The sequence below is a fragment of the Halictus rubicundus genome, chromosome 13 (assembly GCF_050948215.1).
Source record: "Halictus rubicundus isolate RS-2024b chromosome 13, iyHalRubi1_principal, whole genome shotgun sequence".
Taxonomy (NCBI): domain Eukaryota; kingdom Metazoa; phylum Arthropoda; class Insecta; order Hymenoptera; family Halictidae; genus Halictus; species Halictus rubicundus.
This window is the reverse complement of record NC_135161.1, coordinates 12119895-12140885: the sequence shown is the minus strand read 5'-3', so window position 1 is coordinate 12140885 and position 20991 is coordinate 12119895. Positions and strand designations below refer to the sequence as shown.

Genomic DNA, 20991 nt, shown 5'->3' with positions numbered 1-20991 from the left:
GTCGCTCCCTTGATTACCGCGCGTCTTGCGTGTCGCTCGATAGCTCACCGATATAATTATACTTCTGAATGCACACACACACGTACGCACGATCTTCCGAATTCCCTCGTTGCACAAAGCGCCACTTTCAAACAGTATCATTCTTGGTTTCCGAAAATGAATGAACGTCATGAACTCGCATGAGATGAATAAAATTTATTTATGAGAATTATACTGCGATTTTTACGCATCCCCGACAAAAACGAGCACGTGCAATTTTGAAAGGATTAAAAACTTTGTGGAAATGTTGTAGAGTGGAATTACGGAGAATTATTATTGGAATTAATGAACCAAACGATGCTGGGGAAATATTACTGAACTGATCGTTGGATGTTTTTTTTTTCAGGTGTCGGATGAAACAATGGAGGAGAGATCTACCCCCAACCTCAGTGATAATCACGTTTCATAATGAAGCACGGTCCACGTTGCTCCGCACAGTCGTAAGGTAATTAAGCATCCCTTAAAATTTCGTGAAAGGTATATGGGAAATTGTGGAAAGGGTTAAAAAAAGCTCAAAAATATTCTAGAACCACAGTGAACTGGTTACGAGTCAATAGTGGTCACTGAAACTAAAAATTGGAACGAGGGTGCTAACCTAATCAAAGTAAAACAGAAAAATACTATTAATTGTAGTTGATATAAAAATTTGCTTGTATCAAGCTTCAACCTCCTATATGAACATACATAAAACAGTGTTACAATTTTATAATAAAACTTTCTCGCCCCTAAACTTTCATCCCCTATAAATAGTAACAGTAATTATTTTCGATGAAAATTTAAAAATAAATTACCGAAGGCTAACGCCTCATCAATTATTTGCTTCATCAATAAGAGGACTGAACGTAAAATACCACACAGTTGTCGTAAGAAAAATGAAGCCGAGAATAAAAACCAAATAATTACTGTAGAATTTCTCTGTAGGCTAAATCTCATTTGTAATACAATATTTTCGCAAAAAAAAAATTCTTTGACGTCCTAATGAATCGCGACCGAAAAACAGACACCCTATTCTCTCACACGTCGAAAACCGTCAGAGCAAAAAAGTACCCTCCACCCCTATCCTCTTTCTTCCGGTTTCCCCAATAAAATCGCAAACTCGCGCGCGCAAACCGCTAATAATATACACGGAAAATCCATTAAAAAGGACCATGAAGACGAAGCGTCGTTAAAAAACCGTGAAGGGGATGGCTGAGAAAACGGTGCGTGCATTATCGCGGGCAGAAGAGCCACGGGCCGGAAAAAGAGCTCCGTTGCAGCAGCGCAGCCGACGTGCCAGGCGTTGCATATTAAATCTCGAAGTGCATTCGTTACGATCCGGCTCTGATTAATGAAGGTGTTATGAAAAAATACCCTGCGCGGATTATCTGTCGGCGGAATTAATCCAGTTGAGCGACGCGGCCGCAGCCGTGAATATTCGCCTAATCCCCGGCCGATTTACGGACCGTCGGGATTTACATTTTTTTCCGTATCCGCTCGGTAATATGATTATCTAGCCTGCCGTGTGCGCGCACGCGCACGTCCGAAAATCCGAGAGCCTCGGCTCTTCATATTTCACGCGTGATTTATCGCCATCAACCCGCGACAAGGATAATGCGCTCGGAGAGCGAGCAATGGCCGTCGGGTACGATGGAACGACGATTAGAAAATTCCATCGCATCTGACCCCGGGGGCCCCCCGGAGAATTTTACTCCCGTCGCTGCCGGTAACGCGTTGCAACGATGCAGCCGGGCCGCGGTGCATCCCCGAAAACTGTAACGCACGTACGCGCCACGGAATTTATCCCGGCCGCGATTACCAGGCTCCCGGACAACCAGGAAATATTAATCTCGTTTCGCCGAGTTCGACGGTTCTCCATTCGCGCCGAACGTGAACGCGACCAACTGTGAACTATACCGCGAACTCACCCCTAGTCTCGCGTTCTTTGTCGCTCTCTTGTCACAATAGCGAAGCTCCACTCGAGGCATTGGTGTCTCTAACGGAATTGGGATCCCTCGTTTCTCTTCATAATAATAAGAATAATATTGCTTTATTCAGCCTTACGGCCAAGAATTGGACTCGGTTTACAATAACCTATAATTACCAAAAAATAACTATCTTATCCACGCATTCATTCTCTCTCTCTCTCTCTCCCTCTCCCCTTCTCTCTCCGACTCACCCATCCCTACCCTGACTACTCTACCTATATTCTGCCTGTTCCTATTCTTATTCCGATTATTGCACCATTTCCTACTCTGTTATCTTTGGTTTACGCTTCCTTATATATTACATTTATATTTCTGCTGGCTTATCTCTCTTCTTTCTCAACTTTTGAAGCCACGCTTCGACATTTGAATCCACCCTCCCACTCACTATGTCCTCCATCCTGATCCTCCATTTCCCTGCATTATCTTCATTTCTCTTCATAATTTTCTTCCGAAAAATATTTCCACCTGAAATTGCAACTTTTGCAATAGTTTCGGACCGAACCAGTGATCTCCTAGAATTGAAACTTGGATTTTCGGTATTTGCTCGCCAAAATCTACAGGACTGCGTAAAGAGAAGTCAGAAATTTCTGGTTTCCCGAGGCGAAGTTTAACCGAATTTCGCAACACTGCGGGATAAAATTTGGCAGACGCGTTATAGATTGCCGGTTGGTTGTTAAATATATTCCGGGGCCCTCGTTGGTTATTCCACGCGGCAGCGACACGAATCAGAGATTTCCCCCGGCGAGCGTACCCCCACGCTTCTTAATTGAAACGCTTTTCTGCGGCGAGACGTAACGCGAACCGAACGAGATCACGATCCCCGGGAAAAAGAATTTTTCCTGGCAGAGAGGTAAGCAAGCAAGTTTCCCCGTGGCCACCCCTCTCGGTTTCGTCTCGTCTCGTCTCGTCTCGTCGACGAGAGGAGCAAGAGGGAAACTTATTTAAGGGAGGATCGTTGCCCGTTTTGAGTGCACGGCTGGATGGGATTACCGCGGTCGATGAAATTAGAACCGTTTAATTCCGACGTGGAAACTCCGAGGCTACGGAACGATGTAAGAACGTGAAATATGTTTTGCTTTCAGCGTGCTGAACAGGAGTCCCGAGCACCTTATCAAGGAAATTATTCTGGTGGACGACTTCAGCGATCATCGTAAGCCTTAATTACTGACATTACGCTCGCGGAACCCCCGATGGCTTATAACTCGGAGCACACGCAACGGTGCTCGAAAATATTACGAGAGAAAATTGTTTTATCACCGCTGTTTTTCTCCATTTCGGGGGGAAATTGTGTTTTATATGCTGCGCGCAGCGTTGTTTATTTTTTTGTTAATTGACGGAACGGCCGCGGTTTAGTTTATGTAGAATTCGATATGCAGAACGATTTTTCCGGGTAGCAATCACGATTTGGAGAGAAATGGTATTTTATATCGAGGCATTGTGGTCTGATTTTTCATTGATGTTTCATTGTTGTTCTATAATTGCATCCGGCCCGATTCGCGTTGCACCTCTGCCAAAAAATTTCTTTGCACACGGTGTTTACAGTTTGAAATGAAACAATGTTTAACATGATCGCCGCTATTGTTCAAAGTCACAGCTGCGATTCGTACTCGTTTTATTTAAACTTTCATGAGCATCTCTGCTGAAAATATTTTGCCGTGTTCGCATGACTCTGACTGAAATAATATTTTATATCGTGGTGACCACCGTTTCGTAATTTTTGCGCCGTTCTAATTAGAGTTACAGCCGCGATTTATGTTCGTTTTATTCACTAACGTGGATATGCCTCTCTGGTGAAAAATAGTTTTCGTTGTTCACGGTGTTCTCAATTTAGAATAAACTAATGCTTTATATGGCAGCGAATAGTACGGGTTAAGGTGCACATTTGTTTAAAACTAATATAAAGTTTCTTTTTCGATTTAATTTTTAGTCAAATTCGTAAGGAGACGGACAATTTCTTAAAACTATTTACCGCGTGTCTGCTTGAACATTGTTAACTTGTTGAAACGATTTTACGCTCACTCTCAGGGCTCGTTTAATTTTTCAACGAATTCATAACGCGAAACTTCAGTTCGAGAACTTCGTTGCAGTATCAGCTGTCTCGATATCTCTAACTTGATAAAATTGCTTGAAATTCACTTCGGGAGGTTGTTCAACTTCTTCAAGAAATTCGAAGAAGAGCCTAAGCCTTTTCAAATAAATCATTGCAAAATACTCGAGGGTCTCGGAGCTTTGAAACTATTTTCTTCTGGACTCGAGACCGGAAAATTTCGAATACTTTTCGGGTCCACTTTATATGCATAAGTAGTTTTTTGGACCTGTTTTAACACTAGGTTTACGGAGCACTAAAAGTGAGTATTTTACATTACTTTATAAAAATAAAAAGAATGTGTCTGTTCAAGTTTTTCGCCACTTTTAAAATAATATATATCCAAAGAAATAAATTTGTTGAGTAATTCCACGTGGATGGATCTTCGCAATCTCAATAACCGTAAATTAAAAATATTAGAACCCGTCATTGTGTCCCGCGAATCTAGTGTTAAAATCGCGTGGGAAAGTAGTTGAACCAGAAGAGTTATGACACGATAGTCCCAGTCTTTTTGAGTGGGGGGTTTGCGTCTTGGGTTCGACGGCTCGAGTGTTCGCTCCATTTCTTTTGCAGCCGAGGATGGCGAGGAGCTGTCGAGGATACACAAGGTGCGGGTGATACGGAACGAGAAGAGGGAAGGTTTAATGAGATCGAGGGTGAGAGGCGCGGACGCGGCAACCGCGAGCGTGCTGACGTTCCTCGATTCGCATTGCGAGTGCAACGCCGACTGGCTCGAACCCCTCCTCGAAAGGGTGGCCGAGGATCCGTCGAGGGTCGTGTGTCCTGTTATTGACGTGATCAGCATGGATACCTTCCAATACATCGGTACTGACACACTAATCGCCCCCACAATCAGTCATTTTCCCCTTGTCCAACCCTACTCCCCAAAATTCCCAAATCTCTCCACCACGGTGAGCAACCCAATTTCTCTGGGGGTACCAATTACTGTCGGGGTACCCATTACTGTGCCTATATCAATCACACTTATTTTTAAAGCATAGCGAATATTTTAAAAGAAATATGTAACATATTAACCGATTGTAATGAAAAAAAATGTAATACTCATATTTAATATTATTCAAATTTAATATTTTTTTAATATTCACTATGCTTTAACCCTTAGCACTCGGATGGCGACTGTAAGGCGCCACTAAAAATTCCTGTATCATTATTCAAAATATTTTTTACATTATTAAATTTGTTTGTATTTAATAACTTACTAAACATTTCAGTACTGTACGAGTAAATTGCACCATTTTTGTATTTATAGCATGGAAAAATATATATAGAAGTATAGTATATAGTTTCATTTTAGAGTTAAAATGGCTTCGAGTGCAAAGGGTTAATTGAACGGGAAAATGGCACCCCCGCGGTAATTGGGTCCCTCGCCCAGCATTTCCGTTGATTCGGACAGTTTTTATTTCGCACGTAAATCCTCAGTCTGCGACCAAGAGTTAAATAAAAATATGCATGGCAATATTTCACTTACAGGAGCTTCAGCAGACCTCAGGGGCGGCTTCGACTGGAGCCTAGTGTTCAAATGGGAGTACCTGAGCCAGGCAGAAAGACAGGCGAGGCAGAAGGATCCGACGCAGGCAATAAGAACACCGATGATCGCCGGTGGCCTGTTCGTGATCAACAAGGCCTACTTCGAAAAACTGGGCAAATACGACACCCAGATGGACGTCTGGGGCGGGGAGAACTTAGGTGAGTTGTCTGCTCGAAACGGAGAGAACACCTGTGGCGATTCTTGTCAGGTGAAACGAGCGAAAACCCGACCTTTTTCAGAGATATCGTTCCGGGTGTGGCAATGCGGCGGCAGCCTCGAAATTATTCCGTGCTCGCGCGTCGGCCACGTGTTTCGAAAACGGCACCCCTACTCGTTCCCCGGGGGTAGCGGGAACGTTTTCGCACGGAACACCAGACGCGCGGCCGAGGTGTGGATGGACGATTACAAGCAGTTCTACTACAACGCGGTGCCCCTCGCGCGGAACATCCCCTACGGGAAGTGAGTATCTGCCATATCCGGACGTGCTCCCCTAACGAGAAACGCGCCTCGAATAAACCAGACAACGAATTAACCCCCGGCGCCGTAACCATTTCTCACATTAAAATGCAACCTTAAAACAGAAACATTGACAAAGAAAGTAGAAAATGCGGTCTCTACTCGATAAATGTCACAAACGCCTCCCCTACAATTGTCCTGGAACTATCCCCGCTATCGCGGGGTACGTTCGGCAGTGGATCAAAGAATGCTATCTTCTTCTCGATAATTGTCCCTGGGCAGACCCGTGTATTGGACAACTGTCGAGTAGATACTGAGAAAATGCACCCCCTACGGGAAATGAGTACCAGCGATATCTGGACGGGCTCCCGTAACGGGAAAATACAGTCCCTACTCGATAAATGTCGCAAACGCCTCGCCTATAATTGTCCTAGAACTATCCCCACTACCGCGGGATGTACCCCATGAGGAACCCCTCGAGTTTCGTTATTCTTTTCTACATTTGGCAGTGGATCAAAGAATAGCATCTTCTAGCCGATAATTGTCCCTAGGCAGACCCGTGTTTTGGACAGCTATCGAGTAGATACTGAGATTCCTGGATATTTGGAGTCCAACGTATCGAGTTTAATGGGGCAGAAAATACACCTCCTACGGGAAGTGAGTATCTGCGATATCTGGACGGACTCCCGTAACGGGAAAATACAGTCCCTACTCGATAAATGTCGCAAACGCCTCGCCTATAATTGTCCTAGAACTATCCCCACTACCGAGGGGTATACCCCATGAGGGGCCCCTCGAGCTTCGTTATTCTTTTCTACATTTGGCAGTGGATCAAAGCATAGCATCTTCTAGCCGATAATTGTCCCTGGGCAGACCCGTGTTTTGGACAACTGTCGAGTAGATACTGAGATTCCTGGATATTTAAAGTCCAACGTATCGAGTTTAATGGGGCAGAAAGTGCAGCCCCTGTTTTTATAACAAAAAGTCGCTTACCCTGTTGGGTAGTTGCAGTGTTAAAATTCCTCCCCCAGAATTTCGTTCCAAGGTGTGCAACGGTACATAGTGCATGCAATCTCGAAACGGCGTGAAAGAGAAATGAGACGGGAAAGGGAATTAGCCGCGTGCGAAGTTTGTCTCTTTCAAGGAATCGATTCGTCTGGCCCCGACTCGAACGAAAGAAACGAACGAAAGAACAAACTGCCGCCGCGCCGCGTCGCGTCGCGTCGCGCTGATACCCCCTCGCACGGTGGGGGGTGGGGTGGTGGGGATGGAGAAGAAAGAATTTCCCGTGGGCTCGATCGTTTATCACGAACTAATTTCTGGACCGTCTTATTTCGCGAGGTTGGCGCCTCGATTTACGGCGCGGGAAAACCGGGACGAAATACCCGATAGTCGATTTCATTAAAACGCGCGTCAGCGCACGTGACCGGTATTAATAAAAGGGTGCCCCCGCGCGGCGGCCCTGTTCACCGTTTTAGTATTCAGGACAGGATGGAGCTGAAGCGGAAATTGCGCTGCAAGCCCTTCAGCTGGTATCTGAAAAACGTGTACCCCGAATTAGTTATACCGACCAGCGAGGGGGGTCCTGGTGGATCACTGAAACAGGGACCGGCGTGCCTGGATAGCATGGGACATCTAATAGACGGGAACGTGGGACTTTATCCGTGTCACGACACCGGCGGTAACCAAGTAAGTACTGCTGGTTCATTATTCAACGGACGTGTCTCGCTCGAAGCGAACCCGAACGCGGACCCAGTCGTCTAGCTCTACGTTGAACTTGCTTTTTCTCTACTTTTATAATGTCGAAACAAAAATATGCCGTTCCGTGTGAAAAACAGGAAGTGACCTTGAAGTGACCTTGACGAAATAAAGATAAAACCTGAAGATAAAATTTTCTTTTTGTCTCAGCGACGTTTTACATAGAAAACTATGATAAAAGTCCCTGTACATCTTTGCTCTATCACGTACCCTTCAGGAGTTACGTCAAACGACACTTATCGTGGAGCACCCTGTATACTGAGAAACTAAGGCTTTTTCTTTCAATTCTTTTGTACCGGTATTTTCCAGTGAAAGCAAATGACGAAAATTTTTAACAAATCAAGCGTGTGCTATATTCTGCAAGTGACCTTGACAAAATAAAGATAGAAAAAGGAGCACCCTGTATATTGAGAAGACTTTTTCTTTCAGTTCTTTGTACCGGTATTTTGCAATGAAAGCAAATGACGAAAATTTTTAACAAATCAAGCGTGTGCTATATTCTGCAAGTGACCTTGACAAAATAAAGATAGAAAAAGGAGCACCCTGTATATTGAGAAGACTTTTTCTTTCAGTTCTTTGTACCGGTATTTTGCGATGAAAATGACGAAAATTTTAAACAAATAAAGTGCTATATTTTGCTAGCCAGCTGCAGATACCTAATCCTAAGACACTCGTCACGATGACCAGGATGGCAAGCCACACAGCTCGAAACTATACAAGTCGCCGTTGTTTTATCTAACCAACGAATATATTGCCGTAAGGCCAGGTGCGCGCAACTGGCAGCTTCATTCGAGCGAACTGTTTTATTGCCGGAATGAAACACGCTGTTAGAAATGGAATCCTTGCGCGCTAACTGTTTAATTGCGGCAACTCGGAAATTATTGCCCCTTTTATCTCGACGGCAACAGAAGCGTCGCGACGATAAAACATACACGGTCGACCCGCGTTGCTTGATCATTAGTTGACGTTCTTTCCCCCGTGCTCGAGCCTCGATCCTTTATGCATTTTTAACACGCTCCCTTCACGCGAAAGTTTCGTTCATTCGGATTTCACCTTGTCATTCTAACCCTTGAATTATAGAAATTCGGTAATACAATGGAAAGTTTATTTTTGCCGGCCCCCTCCGCAACGATGACGCCCAGGGGGAAACAACGCTTCCCCCCGAATGCCTAATCTAGTAGGACACCGCGCGGGTCACTAACCCGGTGTCCCCCTCCCCATGGGGTCGCTTGGCTTCCCATAAGCCCAGCTCGCGACACCCCGGGGCCCTAAGGGACTCCCTACCTCGCTCGGGAGTAGGGGCCCCATAGGTCCCCACCCAGGCCAAGGGAGGAAGTCACCGCAAGCATAAGCAACCCTACTGATACTCTATATTCTTGAAACTCAACGATCCACGTGTTCCAGGAATGGGGCCTAACGAAGGACGGCCTGATCAAGCACCACGACCTCTGCCTGACGCTGCCGGTGTACGCGAAGGGCACGACACTGCTGATGCAGATCTGCGACGGCAGCGAGAACCAGAAGTGGAGGCACCTGGAGGGCGGTCTGATCCGGCATTCGAGGATCCCGGTGTGCATGGACTCGAGATTCCACGCGCAGAGGGGCATCACCGCCGAGAAGTGCGACTCGAACGCCGAGACGCAGAGGTGGCACCTCTACAACCATAATCACTAGCTTCTGAGGTCGGCCGCCGGCTCGTGAAGGCCAAAGTGTCGCCTCCACCATCGGCAAAGCCAACGGGTCCGCTATCTGATCGGCAGGAGCAAGGTCGACCTGATCCGAGCGACCGACCTGATCGACCCTAAGTCCGACCTGCTCGAACGCACCGCTCGATGAACCGATTCCCCCCGTCGACTACTATCGATCCCCACTGATCGGTAGATCGATCTCTGGCCGAGTCGTCGCTTGAACGGCCCTCCGAAAATGGGCACAGTGTCAACAGAAAGAATAAAATAAAACAAACAATGGCGGAGGACACACCGTGAAGACCGTCTTCGCGAGTTTCTTGCGGATCTCGGGCTTCTTCGGGAAGAACCTGGAATCGAGTTCCCGTTTTCCGAGGTGACCTTCCAGCCTAGGTCACTCTCTTTTTAGGTGTAGTAAACAGCGGACCTCTTCGTCCCGCCGAAGGGCCCGGCGGCTGATTCGATGATCGGTTCGTCGATACGACGAAGTGAATGACCGGTAACCCATTCTTTTCGAGGAACATTCCCGGGTGCAGTTTCGCGAGATGCGTTCACATTGATTTCCACGATCTCAGACGATTTGATTGGTCAGCCGCGGCGGTTGGGACCGTTCAGAATCACGAAGGATTGGGGAACCTGAGGAAAATACTCTTGATATCCGTAAGCTAAGGGAACCTAATCACTGGGATCCCTGGGATCTTTTTGGTCTTGGGCGTCTCGAATGGCGCGTCAGGCTGAAGATCAACTGCCAGCGAATCTTCACGAAACATGTTCGGGATTGTATGATTTTCAATTGTCAGACAAATTAGGCGAACAGGCGTTTCGGTGTACCCACCCGGTTTGAAGGGGAACTGGTATTCGAATCAAAACAAAGCCGAAACAAATGTTCGTGTAATTGGTCTCGCAACAGGTTCGACGACACTAGGTAAATTAATGTAAAGAATTGATAGTTGATTTTCGGTCTCGCGTCGCGCATAATCTTAAGGCCACTTCACGAGCAGCTAAAAAGCCTTGCAGCGATTTCGGCGATCGAAGGAGAACGATCGAAAGACGGGGCCCGCTTCTTATTCGATTCCCCTATTTGTCACGACCTCGGTGTCCCGAACGGTGTCGCCAGATGAGGGGAGGTAGCAGGAATCGAGGGGAAATAGTTACCCCCTCTCTGCCAGCGCCGCAGTGCGCAGGGCAGAGACGAGACGCGTCACGTGACGGGGGCGTGGCCAATGCGTTGGAGGAGTAGCGCGGTGGAAGGGGAAATTAGAGTGGGGGAACGAGTCTTGATCTGGCGACCCTGGTCCCGAGGACTGCCGAGGAGAGAGCTAATCCGAATATCGTGTAGCGAATAATTGTTTTTAGCTGGCTTGATTGTCGAGAAAAACGTATACGCGGCCGCGACGCGCCGCCCCTCGAAAAACAATATTCTCCTCTCCGAAACAACAAATCTGGCGGACGGATCGCGGCGTGAATCGGACGCTTTTCATAATCGAAAACGATCCACACAAAGAGATTTATTTTTGTATAACAAATTGTACACTTACTTGGTTGTGCGAACAGTTGGGGACTTCGGGTGTGTACCCGCTTGAACGGCTCGGCGCGATCCAAAATGGCTAACGTGGCTCTCGATCATTTGATACATTAGGATGTTTGTAATTTCTCTAGTTTATTTATTTTATCGAACCCTCTGATGCATTTTTCTGCTATTCCTCAAAAATCTACACATTTTTATTGGTTTACCGAATTATCTATGCGTTTACGGTGTAGATAACTTGCGATGCGGATCTTTATGCAAAATAAAAATATTCTGCATCGATTGCGGGAAACGGTAGTTAAATGAAAATTCAATTCGTCCCTTGATTTTTCATAATTTCTACTGTTTTCTATTACGTCCGGTTAATTTCTTTATGAATGCATAAAAATCCGCAGTCTGATTAGGAGCGAATTTAGGAAGCCTAATAGAGTTTTTGGTGTGTTGATAATCGAGGGTTGATTGAGATTAACGATCCGAGAGTCATGGATCACGGTCGGGATCGTTGAAAGCGGGGAAAGGATGCGACTAACGCAGCAATACATAAGCAGAAAACGATCTTTTGTACACTTACACTTTCCTGACGACAATGATCCGACGCTGTGTCATTTCGCATTGAAACTACATACGTATACATATATACATACTATGTATTATGGGACTTATGCTATTAAATATTGTAAGCTTTTGTATGATAACACAAGTGCGCTCTAATCGCCTCGACGTTCGCAGCACTATGACAAAGGAATTGTTTGGAGGATCGGTTTTGTCCTATCGGATCGACATCCTCCTCGTTAGGGAGGTCCCTAGAGTATTTTTTTATAATATTTTCTAGAGGAAAAAAAGTATATCTCAATCCCTCGAGTCGCAGAATCTTTTGCGACTATCGTTCGCTTTTTATTTAATCGATCATTATAATCTTTCATTCGGAACCTCGTAATGTGTTCGTAACACCTCAAGCAGCTATTCGTACCATAGTGATCGATGATCATCACAGTCATACTTGGGCAATTTTATTTTTCTTGTCCTACTCCATTGTTCATTAGCGTTGAAACAATTGGCGGAATATGATCGAGAATATTTTATCATTGCTGTAATACAAATATTTTAGAAATGATTTTTTTTCATTAATATACACCTACGTTTTACAGATTTTTAGTAATGGATTTTTTAATCATTCTTACCTCGTGATGACTAGCCCACTTTTTATTGCACATTTATTTGTACAAAAAGACATACTCGAGCTTATCAAATCACAGTAAGTGATACCCCCACAGTGATTGGGCCCCTTACCCTAGTAAGGTGATTTAGTGATAACACTAAATAATTAAAATAAATATTCTTGAACAGAGTTGTGCCCTCGACACGAACACAAAACGAGGATCGATAAAATCTTGAAACATACGATTCCTTAACTATCGGTCTTAAGAATTCCAGTAATTTTCCGTGACAAGTTTAATTTGCCTTTCACCTAATCCCAATAGTATCAAAAGTTAGGGGGAGGACGACGGAAATAAGCTTGAATTGCGAATCGAAGCGCTGTACATACGTCTATCCGATTAATTGTCCCAAGGCGTCTCCAATTACAATATCTCCTTGAATCAACTTGAACCACTTCGCTGTTCACCGCTTCGCGAGTAACGAGACAACCATAATCGCGTAACGATTGTACATAATGTGTCTACGATATTTCTAAGTCTAAGCTAACGAAACGTACTTCCATGAATCTGTAAGCTGTAAGATAAACGGGCGTTAATAATTAAGATGACAAGAATAGAAAATAAGACACGCGAACGAGGCTCGGATTAGTGCAACGAACGCTAAACCGGGGAATTGCTGAACTCTGATGAAAAAGCGTTCCTCCTCGTTGAAAAATTGCCAGAGAATTCGCCGTCTAAGATATGAGAATAAATTCTAGGAAAAATAGGAACGATTTCGCTAATCAGGGGCGGTGGTTGCAATAATCCGAGCCTCGTCGCACGCTGTACATTGGGACGAGTATTTTTCCTGCCTCCGTTTAATCTGCGCGTTGAAGTCTCGATTGATTCTATGCCCAGTTAAGAATTAATTGCCCCCCTCGAGAGGTGGTAATTATACAGATCGATTTAAAAATGGTGTCCAGAAAATTTGCGAAGCCAATACTGCGTTTAACTAATAAAATATTCATTATTGTAACTCCTTTCGATTTGAGCAACAAGTCTCGGGTTGACTGTTGTTGGGCCACTGTTTTTGAGTCGTTTGTATCCGTTGAACGTTGTCTGTTTCACAATCCCTACTTTCAGTCTATCCGGAAATTGTTTTACAATTGTTACATCGTGCATCGAAGACTTTGCATACTCGGTCGCCATTCTTACTGAGCTGGATTAACAATCGAATAATTAAGTGACCGGAATAAAGTACTTAAAACTCAATTACAATTATTATTAAAAGAAATAAGACGTTCTTCACAATTTTTATGAAATGGAAAAAAACTATGAAGGGGACGTTTGTTTCTCACAATTTTTATCAATAAAACGATTCCAACAAATCAGTGAACTCGGCATCTGAATATGAGTCTTCGATTTGCATTAAATTTCTACTGGTCTGTATTTTGCAACTGTATAATACTAAATCCGAGCGAAGTACGTATAAATATGTACGATTCGTATATACCTATGTAAATGTATATACATCTACGTTAAGAGTGCGATATTATAGTACTTATAGGAACAAGGTTTTTTAATAAAACGATGGAATCATTCCAGAAGCAAGTCTACAAATAATTCCTCCGAAAAACACATCCCTTAATCAACAAATATCTTACTTTATTAAACGCTTCCTGTACAAAGAAATAAGTCAAGAAAATTCTCAAAATGTGTCTATCAGTGTCTGTTGTATTATCAAGCAGGTGCACTGCGTTTCTTCAGTCCCTTCTTCACTTTCTTCTTAAATTCTTCTAAGTTTATATCGTTCTTCTGTTTCTTGGGTTCTGTAGGTTTTTCTTCGGGTGGTACAAATGCTTGTGCCCTGCGTTCTTGCCTCTTCTTCTCAGCCTCCTCGTGCTTCGCGTCTATTTCTCTCTTTCTCTTTGCTCTCCTCTGCTCCTCCTTCAAGAAGTATTCTCCGGACGCTATCATCTGGTCTTTCTTGCTCTCCTGTTGCGGCGGTGGGAAAGGCGTGTAGGGTTTCTTCTCCTTCTTCTTCTTAGGCTGCTTGCGCTTGCTGATGTTCTTGCTGCTGAACTTTGGCAGGAACCTCTCCCAGTTCTCGTTCTTCAGCTTCGGGTCCTTGGCCAGCTCTCTCTTGATCATCAACGCTTTTATATTATAAATAGGATGAATGTTCTTCATAGTCTCCTCTACTATCCTTCTGACCTGCTGGAGGCCTTTGTAAGGACCCAGAGCAGCCACTGTCTGTCCTTGCACCAGTACGTAGCAATTAGTCAGCAATTCGATGGACTTCAGAGTGCATCCGTTAGGGCCAATTAATCTCTGGCGTCTCTTTACGAATTTCTCTCTGTTTCTGACTAAGGAAGATATCTTGATGATGTCGGAGCCAACGTCGTCTTGTAAAACCTTCACAGCTTGCTCGAAAGGAACAGATCTGGACATGAGCTTCAGCATGTCGCGTGCCTTGACGATGATGTAGGGATCCCATGTTTTCCTCGTGGTCTTCACCGTCATGCTACCTTCGATCAAATCCAGCTCCGCTTTGAGAGCATGATCGTCCAAAGCTTTTTGCACTAAGGGCCAGTGTTCTTTCAAGTATTGTTCCCTGTATTTTGGGAACAACGTAGCGAACGAACTTTCCTCCAGGAGACGATGGGGGTTGTCAGTGGGTTTAAACGCCGGGATTTTCAACGACCACGCATTGTCCACTGGCTCCGTTGTCTTTGGAACCTCTTCTTTCTCGGAGTCGCTCATTTTTAACACGTTTATTCGTCACGCTTCGATCATTTCACGCTTTGCTATCAATGACAGGACCTCGTGTAGCAAGTGTTTCGAAGGTTATGTTTACACCATAATAACGACTCGTGAAGCTAGGTATTCAACAGATGATTTTTGCCGGAAGTTGCACTGTCAGTTATGGAGCGTTCGGCAGGAATCATCTGCTTTAGAAAACGCGCATGCAGCGCCATCGCCGGCAAAACGCCGAAGTTCTGCCCCGGCGATTGGAGCGCGACGGTGGCGCCATCTACGGTGGCGGATTTTGGAACTAATTTCCCTATCCCCGTAATGAGTAAGACAAGGACAGAGATAGCGTGCGACAAGGACAGCAGATGTCTCGCTCGACCACCTCCCTTTCTGAGGCGCTGCTAATACCAGGAGATGTATCAGGAGCACATGACGAGCAAGGAGGTATCCGACAAGGACAGACATAGGGGTTTACCGAGAGAGAGAGAAGGACAGACATAGAGCTTCGACGTAACCTGCCAAGCTGAGGGAAAATTAATGAATATCTTATTTGTTATTAAAGATTCATATATGTTTGCAATTGGAAAATGTAGAATAGACCTTCCGCTACTTTCACATACAGTTTTTCATCAGATTTCGTTCCGAATTAAACAGTTATTAACCATTTTTCAAGCATTTGTCTGAAAATAACAGGAGTTAATTCGACAGGTCTCCCGTAAATAATTAATTATATAACTTTGAAGACATACTTTGTACAGTTTAGTGAATAAAGAATCTAGAATGAAGTCTTGGCTACATTCCTCTTGAGGTTTTGTGCCGCTGTAATGCTTAATTAATAAGTTATTAACAATTTCTGGAGAGGAGGTATCTCATGTGTCTCTGTCCTTGTCACACACTCTGTCTCTCCTTGTCTTACACATTGCAGGCATTGGATAAAGAAACAAGCCAGGGAAAAATTGTTAATAACTTATTCACGACAAACTAAACCAGTCAATAATTGTTATAGGAATGTTGCTAGAGGTTCACTCTGGTTTCCTTAATCATAAAAGAGCATTAATTGTGCCTCTCAAGTATGAAAATTAATTATCTACGGGAGACCTGTCAAATCATTTCAGGTTATAATAGAGCAAGGTTTTGATTAATCGTTAATAACTATTTAATCCGAAGCAAACTCCGCTAAAAAACTATACGTGAAAGTTGCCAAAGGTCTATTCTATGTTCTCCGAATGCAAATATTGACGAATTATTCCAGATTAACTAGTTATTAACGATTTTTCTTGTCGTTACGTCCTTCCTGTATACCCGTAATGAGTAAGACAAGGAGAGACAGAGTGTGCGACAAGGACAGAGACATAGGACACACCTCCTCTCCAGAAATTGTTAATAACTCATTAATTAAGCATCAAACCGACGCAAAACCTCAACAGGAATGTAGCCAAGACTTCATTGTAGATTCTTTGATCGCTAAAGTGTATCAATTATGTCTATAAAGTTGTAACATTAATTATTTACGGGAGACCTGTCAAATTAACTCAGGTTATTTTCGGACAAGCGTTTGAATAATTGTTAATAACTATTCAATTCGGAACAAAATCCTATGAAAAACTGTATGTGAAAGTAGCGGAAGGTCTACTCCATAGTTTCCAAGTGCAAATATTTAGAAATTATTAATAATAAATAAGATATTAATTAATGTTCCCTCAACTTGGCAGATTATGCCGAAGTTCTATGTCTGTCCTTCTCTCTCTCCGTAAACTACATAAGTCTGTCCTTGTCGGATACCTCCTTGCTCCGTATGTACGCCTGGTACATACCAGGGGATTAGCAGCGCGGCAGAAAAGGAGGTGGCACGAGCGAGACATCTGCTGTCCTTCTCGCACACTATGGCTGTCCTTGTCTTACTCATTACAGGGATAGGGAAATTAGTTCCAAAAACCGCCACCATAGATGGCGCCACCGTCGCGCTCCAATCGCCGGGCCGGCCTTCTAATAATTAATTTTTTTTAAATATTCTGCAATTTATAGGAGCGCTTTTACAATTTATAACGGTACTTTGAACCCTTGTGCACGCCCACATATTATTTTCAAACGGAATTCGTGGCAAATTAATTAATTATTAATTATTTTCGGAAGACTTGTCCAGTTAACGCGTACCTGTAATCTGCTTTTAGTTCGGGCGTTCACCGCTAGGTGTCTATAGCGTTTCTGTGCCCGTGAACGGGCTTTTTTTCAAAAAACGATAATTAGCCAAATTTATGGAATTCTGAGATATAGATCCAGTACGCAGAATTATTAGGAATATTTTGAGACCAAATACATAAATTTTGGGCCACTACTTTCCGAGATATTTAATTTTTTCTGTATTAAAAATTTTTAATTTCACCGATTGATGCGCCACCTTTTAGTTCACAGCACTTGGACTGTTATTTTAATAAATATTTATTTATTATGCAATGCTGGCCGGATTGTCTTGTATAATATACTAACCCTGAAAACTAGTGGATAATTAAAAATATTAAAAATATTGTTTTGTTACATATTAACTATTATCATTCATGTTTATGGTGAATGTTTACGTCAGGTTATGCACGTGGTATGTCGAGAGAGTCACACGTGTTATTTATAAAGTAATTAACGTTTGTAAGAGTTGAACGTTTTAATTTTTATATTACAAAAACGTAAGTGATATACTGTATCCCGTTTGTTTAATAATCGTACGTATTATATTTGTCAACAAGTTGATGATAATCTAAGGAAATAATAACTTGAATTCTTGTAGGTTACTTGTAATATTTATTGGTTAATTGTCAACTAAACAAAATGAAAATAAAAAGTACAAAAAGCGTCATGAAGAAGTCAAAGAAGCCTGCTACAAAGAAAAAGAAACATTTAAGTAAAATAACAACGGATGAGTTTTTTAATCAAGATTTCGAAGATGACATCAACGATGACAGTAACAATGAAATTAACAGTGTTAATAATGACGGAGGTGAGCGTATAAAATTTATTACATAGATAAGAAATCAAAATACAATATGATTGCTTTTTACAGTCTCAATTACAATTGAAAAAATTAATTTTTATAGGAAGTAGTGATGAAGATGTAGATCCAGCGCAACACAAGAAATCATTGATGAAATTGAAACAAACGGATCCAGAATTTTATGCATATTTACAGGAAAATGATAAAAGTCTTTTAGAATTTAATGTATCTGACGATGATCATGATTTAAGTGACGATGATGATAATGCAGAAACAAATACAATACATATTCCTAATGCTGATTTAGAGGTATAACGATGAATCATAGAAAGAAAATTAAACAATTAAATATGAATAATATAAATAATCGGATTGTATTTTAGGTTGCCAGTGATGAAAGTGATTATGAAGGAGATGGAGACACCGATGCAGTAACAGATGGAAGAAAAATTACGTTACAGTTGTTAAAAAGATGGCAGGAAGAAATTCAGAAAGACAAGTACGGTTCCATTTTATTTATTTTAATAATGAGCTGTGCAATGCATGTTGTGGTATGATAAAATCAGTAGGTTGTTTTTGGATATTTACATTAATCAATTTTACAGGTCATTGAAGACTATCAAATGTGCGGTAGAAGCTTTCCATGCTGCATTGGAGACGGTATCAGAATCACCAGATCCAGAGCACCTGCAATATAAAGTAGAAGGAGGAGTTGGTTAGTTTTGCAAATTAATTTTGCAGTTTTACTGAAATTAAAATGAATAGACTCCTCTATTTAAATTTATGGACCTCACAGCCAACAAATTATGATTAATATGGTTTGTAATCGTTTTAGTGTTTAATGGAGTCGTCCAATTGTGTATATTATATTTGCCGGATGCATTTAGAAGATTTTTGAAGTTGGGAACAGAAACACAGTTCCAAGCTCACAAGTGTAAAAGATTCGTAAAAACAAAGGGTATTTTAAAATCCTATTTGACGGATTTAATTAAGGTATGCATTCGAATTAATATTTAAAATACCTCGAGCAGGAGTAATTTCAATTTTAATTACTGGAGAATTTATTCTTTTGCAGATTTTACAAAGTGTGACGTCGGCAAATATCCTCACAGTGCTTCTAAAACATTTACATCAAATGTTACCTTATACACAGTCATTTTCCTCGTTGACTAAACCATTATTAAAAATTCTACTCAACATTTGGTCAAGCAGTGAGGAAACTGTTCGCGTTGTCGCCTTTTTGAGTATATTGCGAATAGCGACTACTAATAAAGAGTCGGTGTTGGATATGTTGTTCAAGGTAGCATTGCAATTTTTAGAGTTTTTTAAACGTTGCCAATGTATGATAATTAATATAATGAATTTTCTATTGTCGTAGGCAATGTACGTGAAGTACGTCGAGAACTCAAAATTCGTATCGTTTACAACATTATCTGGAATCAATTTCATGAGGCATTCACTGACTGAAATATATTTGCTCGACACTAATCTGGCATACACACACGCCTTTTTGTATATTAGGCAAATGGCTATTCATTTGCGAAACGCTATGACGTTAAAGAAGAAGGTAAATATTCAATATTATAAAGCTTGTGATTTATGTATAATAATTATTTATTGTCTCTGTGTCTATCCAGGAAAATTTCCAAACAGTGTACAACTGGCAATACATAAATTCGCTACGGTTCTGGTCGGATTTAATTAAGTCCTCGAAGAGCGATTCGATGTTACGTTCTCTTTTATACCCTCTCGTACAAGTACGTACTAACAATTTTATTAATCCTAGAGAAGATCTTACATTCGACTGATAATAAAATTTTATGCTTCGTTTGCAGATTATTACAGGCACCATCAAAGTAATACCAACTCCGCAGTATTACCCTCTCAGATTCCATTGTTTGCAAATGTTGACTGACATTTCCAAGGAAACTGGAACGTTCATACCTATACTACCTTTCTTATTGGAGGTACGACTCTTAACAATTATTTTTCCAAGTCAAAATTCTGCATAACAATTAAAAGTACCGGTTAGAGTTCTAGAAGATGAAAAAATGTATAATATATTGTTTTCCTTGATAGATATTGAGTTCTTACGACTTCAGTAAGAAACACAAGGCCGTTACCATGAAGCCCGTACCGTTTATTTGTATATTAAGATTGTCGAAGTCGCAGTTACAAGAGAATGGGTTCAAAGACAATGTTATTGACAGTATATACAAACTAATTTTGGAGAACGCAGCGAAGGATAGTCACACAGTGTACTTTCCGGATTTGTACATACCATGCATAATTCAGGTACATAAAATCAGTACCTAACGCTCTTTAAATTATTCAAAATACAATACAATGCACTGTATCGTTCTTTATTTTCAGTTGAAAGCGTTCTTGAAAAAATGCCACATCGCGAACTACTGCAGAAAAATAAAGCAACTGCTAGACAAGATCGAGGAGAACAGGAAGTTCATCGAGAAGGAACGCAACAAAACGGTCATCGACCTGAGGAACATGCAAGAGGTGAAAAACTGGGAGAACAAAATAAAAACTCAGGAAACATCAATATCCAAATTCTACGAGTCGTGGATCAAGATTTACCAGTCTCAAAAGTTGAAAATGCTTACGAAGAACGAGGACATAGCCGAGTACAATTTGCCAACGTTAAAGAAACTAAAGAGACCGAAGTCGGGCGAAGGAATTGTTGAAGAAAGCGACGAAGGAAGCTCCGACGAAAGTGACTTTGAATTGCGTATCAAATCGAGCGATGGTAAACCGGAGGAAACATCTGAGAAACCCAAAAAACCTGCTAAGACGAAGAAGAAAACTAAGAAACTGAAGACGACCAGCACACCCGCGGAAGTTGACGATTTACCGAGGGAGATGACGGACATTGTCGAAGACATAACTACCGCCGATTGGGATTGAATATGATCGAACAGGAAGTTAATGTAAATTCTGAGAGACCACCTTTTGTATATCAATTGCGGTTAGAAGAATAAAGATAAGATCTTAATTGCATGAGCCTACAATCGAATTCTTTGCATTGCAGTGATGACTAG

The 20991-nt window shown here is 42.2% G+C and overlaps 3 protein-coding genes across 4 annotated transcripts in view; 2 read left to right on the top strand and 1 right to left on the bottom strand.

Annotated features, from left to right (window-relative positions):
• The window catches only part of Pgant2 (polypeptide N-acetylgalactosaminyltransferase 2), a 289387-nt gene extending 279584 nt beyond the window's left edge, over positions 1 to 9803 (top strand). The window contains exons 4-10 of the mRNA XM_076799706.1: positions 386 to 484; positions 3086 to 3153; positions 4663 to 4914; positions 5581 to 5796; positions 5878 to 6097; positions 7573 to 7783; positions 9257 to 9803. Coding sequence (XP_076655821.1) covers positions 386 to 484; positions 3086 to 3153; positions 4663 to 4914; positions 5581 to 5796; positions 5878 to 6097; positions 7573 to 7783; positions 9257 to 9526 — 1336 coding nt within the window. The 3' untranslated portion in view covers positions 9527 to 9803. The remainder of the gene's footprint in view (positions 1 to 385; positions 485 to 3085; positions 3154 to 4662; positions 4915 to 5580; positions 5797 to 5877; positions 6098 to 7572; positions 7784 to 9256) is intronic.
• A 4042-nt stretch (positions 9804 to 13845) lies between these two features.
• Positions 13846 to 15104, bottom strand: Dbe (KRR1 small subunit processome component homolog dbe). Its single transcript, XM_076798878.1, has one exon. The coding sequence runs from the start codon at positions 14962 to 14964 to the stop codon at positions 13942 to 13944; it is 1023 nt and encodes a 340-aa protein (XP_076654993.1). The 5' UTR covers positions 14965 to 15104; the 3' UTR covers positions 13846 to 13941.
• Positions 15105 to 17392: 2288 nt separating this feature from the next.
• Positions 17393 to 20968, top strand: Noc2 (Nucleolar complex protein 2). 2 transcript variants are annotated; one of them, XM_076799006.1, is made up of 12 exons: positions 17393 to 17633; positions 17735 to 17944; positions 18042 to 18247; positions 18322 to 18437; positions 18544 to 18653; positions 18774 to 18931; positions 19014 to 19238; positions 19317 to 19505; positions 19576 to 19695; positions 19774 to 19905; positions 20018 to 20233; positions 20312 to 20968. In XM_076799006.1, the coding sequence occupies exons 2-12, from the start codon at positions 17776 to 17778 to the stop codon at positions 20855 to 20857; spliced, it is 2187 nt and encodes a 728-aa protein (XP_076655121.1). In that variant the 5' UTR covers positions 17393 to 17633; positions 17735 to 17775; the 3' UTR covers positions 20858 to 20968. The 2 variants fall into 2 exon arrangements, with proteins under 2 accessions (XP_076655121.1, XP_076655122.1); XM_076799007.1 differs by having other exon boundaries at positions 17393 to 17669.
• The last annotated feature ends 23 nt before the right edge of the window (positions 20969 to 20991 follow it).

What these genes read in the sequence shown, in the direction of transcription:
- Dbe (XM_076798878.1), bottom strand. Translation starts at nt 14,964, where the DNA reads ATGAGCGACTCCGAGAAAGAAGAGGTTCCAAAGACAACGGAGCCAGTG.
- Noc2 (XM_076799006.1), top strand. Translation starts at nt 17,776, where the DNA reads ATGAAAATAAAAAGTACAAAAAGCGTCATGAAGAAGTCAAAGAAGCCT. An exon ending in CAGTGTTAATAATGACGGAG is followed by an intron (nt 17,945 to 18,041) that starts GTGAGCGTATAA and finishes TAATTTTTATAG; the next exon opens with GAAGTAGTGATGAAGATGTA. An exon ending in GAAGAAATTCAGAAAGACAA is followed by an intron (nt 18,438 to 18,543) that starts GTACGGTTCCAT and finishes TCAATTTTACAG; the next exon opens with GTCATTGAAGACTATCAAAT.